The sequence below is a fragment of the Falco rusticolus genome, chromosome 10 (genome assembly GCF_015220075.1).
Source record: "Falco rusticolus isolate bFalRus1 chromosome 10, bFalRus1.pri, whole genome shotgun sequence".
Classification (NCBI taxonomy): domain Eukaryota; kingdom Metazoa; phylum Chordata; class Aves; order Falconiformes; family Falconidae; genus Falco; species Falco rusticolus.
The window spans coordinates 33,945,321-33,951,320 of NC_051196.1; the positions used below are offsets into that span (position 1 = coordinate 33,945,321).

A 6,000-nucleotide genomic window follows, 5' to 3' on the forward strand; every position below is an offset into this window, starting at 1 on the left:
TAGCCTTAGTATAATCTTAAGAAACATACATTCATTTTAACATAAGTGACCAGAACTTTTCCAGATTTGTGGAAATGCTTCCGATCGGCTGTGGTATTGAAATTAATGTGAACAAATCCCAGGTTTTAGGGGAGAAAAAAACAAACAAACAAACCCAAAAAGCAGCAGCAGCAAAAAAAAAAACAAACAAGCCCCCACAAAACCTATCAACTGTAGGACTAAGGATCTAAGAAATGCTTTTCTTTCTGAATCTCTTGTTTTGATAGGTGAACGTTGCCTGGACCCAGACACTTACCTCTTAGATTTGTACCACATCAATCCCCATGCTGAGTGGATAATTAAGCAAAACCCATCTTATCCTCGGATGTTCTAAGGAAAGCATGAGCAAAACAAAGCATTTGGTTGAAGTTTTTGGAAGTCACGGAAAAGCTATAGACATGTTCCTGGTAAAGTCACAGACTGGGTGATGCTTGTTGGCTTTGAAGGAAAACCAGCTTAATGTACTAGTTCCATGACAGCTGGCTGTGAGAGTACACTAGCTGACATGCTAACAGGGGAGTTGATAACAAGCAGCAATTACCATTATGTAGCAGAATTTGCAGGGAGTATAATTATTCTTAAACAAAATAGCCCCCCCAAACACACCCTGCAAACCAAGCTGCAGCGATTGTGTGGCAAAGATGGAGTGTAAGAGAAGAAACACCTTCTTGAAGAGGATGGTAGACATCTGTTTCTTCTGGATTTTCTCTTTTGATCACGTCCACATTTTGGAGGAGAGACGGTCAGATGCTGCAGCGGTACTAATGACGTCCCTTTGGTAAGATCCACCATCAACTGTTGCACGCAACCAGAAGAAGTTGTGATCCTGGGTTTCACTAGCAACATGCTGTTACATTCTTTGAAGAATGAAAAAGGATGCTTCCAAAAAGGCCAGATGGGCTGTGAAGCCAACATCCTGTGTTTAATGACTACATATATATATATATATATATATATATATGTAACACAAGAAAATAACTTTCCTTGGAAAAAAAAGTATGGGATGGACAGCAGCCTTTCAAATGTGCCATGTGAAAGGATGCTGGTCCCATACAGCTCTGCTGGTAATGCAAAACCAAATGTATAGCTTGCCACCGATGAAGGTAAAACATGCATTTATTATGCTGGACAACCTATATGTCAATGGATAACCAAGGAAATATTCTGAAGGTAACTTGAGGTTAGTAATCTGACCTGGCCACATGAACTAAACTTCTTTTTGGAAGACTCTATGTGAACATGTCTGTTTAAAAAAAAAAAAAAAAAAAAAAAAAGAGAGAGAGAAGGGGCAGACAAAAAGCCCCCTAAGATATGCAGTGGCTGAAACGAGAGGTCTGTGCCTGTGTCTAGCCGCACAGTGGGTACTGAATTGAGCTTTGCCGCTCTGATTGCAAGTTTTCATCCCATGCAGCACCGCGTGGTGGCTGTGGTCTGGAGAGACGAGGATGGAGCAGAACGTGTGCACCTTGCACCACTGCGTAACCGTCTCACTCGGCTCAGACTGGGCTCGTGGAAGAGCATGCAGGAGTATTGTTTTCCTTTGTGGTGTTGCTGAAATACCTCATGTGAGGGAGCCTACTATGCAGTTACAGGGGATGGAACATGAACCATTTCTGAAAATCCTGATGTCTTTTTTTATATACCATTTTTAAACACTGTTTGATATTTATTCACATGGCAGAAGCAGGGCTGCCCTGCAAGAGTAAACTCAAAGTATTTCATTTGCCAAATCCTAGCTGCACTAGTGACAATCTCCAGTATTACTACTTTTGTTAAATGACTTTTTGTTTCCATTGCAATCTGAAGTTTCCCTCCTCTGCTTTTTGTGCCCAGGCTGTTGCGTAGCTATCCCTATTCATTATCTCAAAGAGCTAGTTTCTACTGTAGGGCACTTCATTCCGTGGTTTGTCTGTTGTTGTGGTTATATCCTCGTGGTAACTGAGATCCTCAAGGAACAGATGAGCCGTAGTCCATATTCTTTTGAACCTGTTGCGGATACTGTGTGAGTGGTGCCGATGCCTTGAAATGATGCATACATTAGAGAGTCTGCTTTTTTTGGTTGAAGTGATGCAGATGCACTGACTGGTGGGAGCATCTTCAAGGCTGTCTTTTTAAGAACCCATCATAGAAACTTGCAAAAAAAAACCCCACCTCCCAACTCTGACCCAGAACCCCAGTGTCAAGACTTCTTGATGTGCCTCTGTTTTACAGGGCTTAAATTGTGCTGAAAAATGGCCTGATTCTTGTCCTTGAAGATGGTGATTTGTGTCTCTTGAAAGACCAAGCTGCTTTAAAATTGGGCATTAGAAATCAATGGTACCTATCCACTCATCGCTTCTGGAAATCTTTGTTGCAGTGATGGAGCTTAGCAAAGAGCAAATGCCAGAGATGTGATACTCTAAGAAATACCTGACATATGAAGGTATCGGTGTAAGCTCAAAGATCCTTTGTAAGCTAAATTGCATCCCTGCAAATCACATAATGCTGCATTTTTTCCCACCTCTCATATGCTGGGTGTTTTGTTAAATGTAGTGACTTCCATACATATGAGGGGGAAACACTACATCACTGCTTCTGTAAACAACAGATGAGTGGGTTCTTTTGAACACCAAACAATGTGAATCAGTGCTGTGGAAAACAAGGCTGGTGGGAGACACTCATGAGACAAGTATCAGTTCTCAAATATGAAAGGAAATGCAAAAAAAGAAAAAAATCACCTCTTTCCAGATGATGGATGTGGTTTTTTAATTTTTCTTTCCTATCTTTGTACCAAAAAGTAAGTGTGCATTTTTCAGTCACTGATGTGCAACCTATTTCTGAATGCTGGCTTTTAATAACTTTTTTTACAAGTTTTTAATTCTGTATTTAAAATTCATTTATGCAGTGAAACAATAAAAATATAGTACAATCTTTTGGCTCCAGTTTCATTAGCAGCTGAGAATAAGTTAGCACAGTGAATGGCAGCAGGATTTGCCTTTTGCCTGAAGAGGGATGTACCCTGGGGTCTGAGTGAGCTTGACAAGAGTTTTGCATTGAACCTTAGAAGTTCCTCTTCAGACAGTCCTTGGGGGGGCTGTGAAAGAAGGATGCAGGAGGAGGCAGAGGAGGTCAGTGTTGGCTGCAGGCAGCCCAGAGCAAGGTTGGCGGGGGTTTGGAGGTCTGTGAGCACTGAGGATTAGTGACCTTGGAAGGAAAAAGAGCTGCTGTTAAAGATTTAAGCTTGAGAAAGGGTGTCTGTGCTGGGAGAACTAGCCAAGCTGGCCAAGAATAGCAGGAATCCAGTCTGAAGCTCTGGTTAAACTATGGCTGATATTTTGATGCTCAATAGTCAGTGATGAAATGTGGCATAAATCCACTGCGATTTGTTTAAAAGCAGTGAGAGCAGCAGCCTGTCTAGTATTGCTGATAGAAAAGCAGGACTTGCTACCCTATCCAGAAACAAAAGGAAAGGGAGGAGGATCCAGGCGGCTTTAGAAAGCTTTCAGAGCAATTATCTGAGGAAAACACCAGTTTATCAAACTCATTTCACCCATTCATCTTCAGTAGTATCAAAGTGCTAATCTCTCTCCATCCCCAAGGGCTTTTTTTGATTGATCATTACACAGCTATCTCCCTGGCTCAGAACAAAAGCCCAGTATTTATTCCATATGCAACTTGAAGTCGGGTGTGCTGAGATAACGGGACGTAGCATAAAAGAATGTTGCAAATGCTCGTTAAACATATTTGTGGATGAAGTGGGACTGAAATAGCACACACACACACAAAAAAAAGTAATTTGCTTTAGGAAAAAATATTTGCAGAAATACAGGGTCTTCACAGGAACAAATGAAGCTTCAACTCTTGGAGGGAAATGCCACAGGAAAACAACTAAATGCACTTCCTGGAGCAAAGTAAGTAAATGGCAACAAGTACTGTTGTAAAAAAAATATGGCTGCAACTGATTAAACCTATTTTTTTCCCTTGGCACACTCCCCAGTGCTGAAAACAAGACAAATGATATCTGTGTTTTTGCATGCTGAAAGTTCTCTCCAAGTCCTGTCTCATCTTGATTGCACGTGAGGGTTGCATATGTCTTCACCCTGAGGGAGGTAAAAGATGGGAGGCCATTGTCCAGTATTTTAAGTTACTAGGAGAGAAAATGTGCGGACCCATCAGCTGGGAAGGCAGCTCGGTGCTGGCCATCCCTTCCCGTTCCTCCCAGCCCAGGGGAAGGATGGTGCCCCACCTGCCAGGGGGCTTCTCCCCAGCACCTGGACCTGGCAGGACCCACTGAGCTCAAGGGGCTGAGACTTCTGTCCAGGTGCCAGGTTCTGTTCTCTGGCTCTAGCCACGGGCTGGCCTAAGGAAGGGTGGGGGCCGTCATTCCTTCTGTCCTTGGTCAGTGGAAGGGAGCTTGAAGTGGTGATGTTGTCACCTTAGCTGTCCCTACTTGCCTGGCTGGTGGAGCAGAAGGAGCAATTGCCTAGGGGATAAAGGAGGAAAAGAGGAATTAAAACAGAAACGGAGGGTGTAGGTGTGTGCGGGTCGTTTGTTCTTTTGGTTTTTTGTTTTGCAGGATTTGGAAGAGACACAGATGCACACGAGCTCTGCTGTCCTTTCCTCGTCTGTCCCAAACATCGCTCTTGGCAGGCTGCAGTAGAAACCTCCATCAGTGGTTCCCCATCCTTTTCAGGCTGAAAGCCAGAGGCTGGTTTCCCTTGCCTGCAGCCTTCACCAGCTTGCCCTTTCTGTGCCAGGAGGGCGAGGTGAGCCTTCAGTACCGAACATACTTCATGTTGGTCCACGTATGTGGATGGATGCTTCAAGCTGTGCATGGGCTGCTTGTGTTGAAACTGGGTCTTCTGAGCCGTTCTCAGAGTTTTAGAAGTTCTGAGGAGCATGGTTATGCATAACCCACCTGTGTTACCTCCTGTCTCAGCTCTTTGTATGTGCCTAGCCAGTGCAGGCAGAGAAAGTTACTCATATCTGCGCTGGCGACTCTGTAGTAAGCCTTTTCTGGACACAAGAGGCAGTCAGAAAGTGGAATAATTGCCTTTTACTTAAACCAGCAGAGCTGGCTTGGGGTTTCAAGAGAGACAATTAAAGATATTGCATTGTTTTCTTCCAAAGGAGAAATAGACCTGGGGGTTCCCTAATAGCCCTCGTGATTCTGCACTGCGCTCTCGGAGCGTGTTGTTGTGGGTTGCATTTATTATGAGCCGCTTGTTATCCTAATTATTAAGCAGGGGGGAGGTCTCTCAGTAACAGGCAAATTTGTGACTTGATGAACACTCAGCTGTCTGTATTTAAGGTAAAATTACTGTAATTAACAAATCGATCAACCCTACTTTCACTCTGCCAGGCTGGGACGGAACAAATGGGCTAAATGAGACCTATTTAGTGCAAAGGTAGAGAAAGGGGTTTGCAGACATCAGGATACACAGGCTTAAAGCTTTTTTTTCCACACGCTGCTTTTAATGATAATGTCACATAATTGTCTCTTGTTAGATAATTTCGTCTCCAACAGAAAGCGCTCACGCTGTGCTTTCTTCAGCCCAGCCCGGCAGAGCCCCAGCGGGTGAACAGCCAGGTGGGTTCTTTTGTTGTAGCCTAAGCCTCGAGCAGGGGTGGGCTGGATTCCCTGGGTGCTGTGCTCTCTTGTGACTCTTACCTGGTTGTTTGCAGAACTTAGGTCTCTGAGAGCAAGATGAATCCCTCAGCTTGGCAGATGTTGCCTGCTCTGACTCCCGCAGCTGCTGCTCTTTGTGTCACTTTGCTGTCCTGGGGCACGCATGCTTCTAGCCCTGGCCAGCCCTCCCACCATGCTGCTGTGGGAAGAATTTGTGCCCAGCTCTTCTTCCAGGGGTTTCATACCTCCTAGCAGATCCTCACATGGGAAAGGGATTTAAATAACTGCTCTGCAGCTGCAGTTTTGCCCTGGTGGGACAGGCACCCCTTATGCCGGCGTCTCACAGGCTGCAC

General features: G+C 44.4%; 1 protein-coding gene across 6 annotated transcripts in view; it reads left to right on the top strand.

Annotated features, from left to right (window-relative positions):
• The window catches only part of ARHGAP40 (Rho GTPase activating protein 40), a 42,294-nt gene extending 39,550 nt beyond the window's left edge, over positions 1-2,744 (top strand). For all 6 annotated transcript variants that reach the window (XM_037402800.1, XM_037402799.1, XM_037402798.1 and 3 more), the window contains one exon: positions 267-2,744. In XM_037402800.1, coding sequence (XP_037258697.1) covers positions 267-373 — 107 coding nt within the window. In that variant the 3' untranslated portion in view covers positions 374-2,744. The remainder of the gene's footprint in view (positions 1-266) is intronic.
• The last annotated feature ends 3,256 nt before the right edge of the window (positions 2,745-6,000 follow it).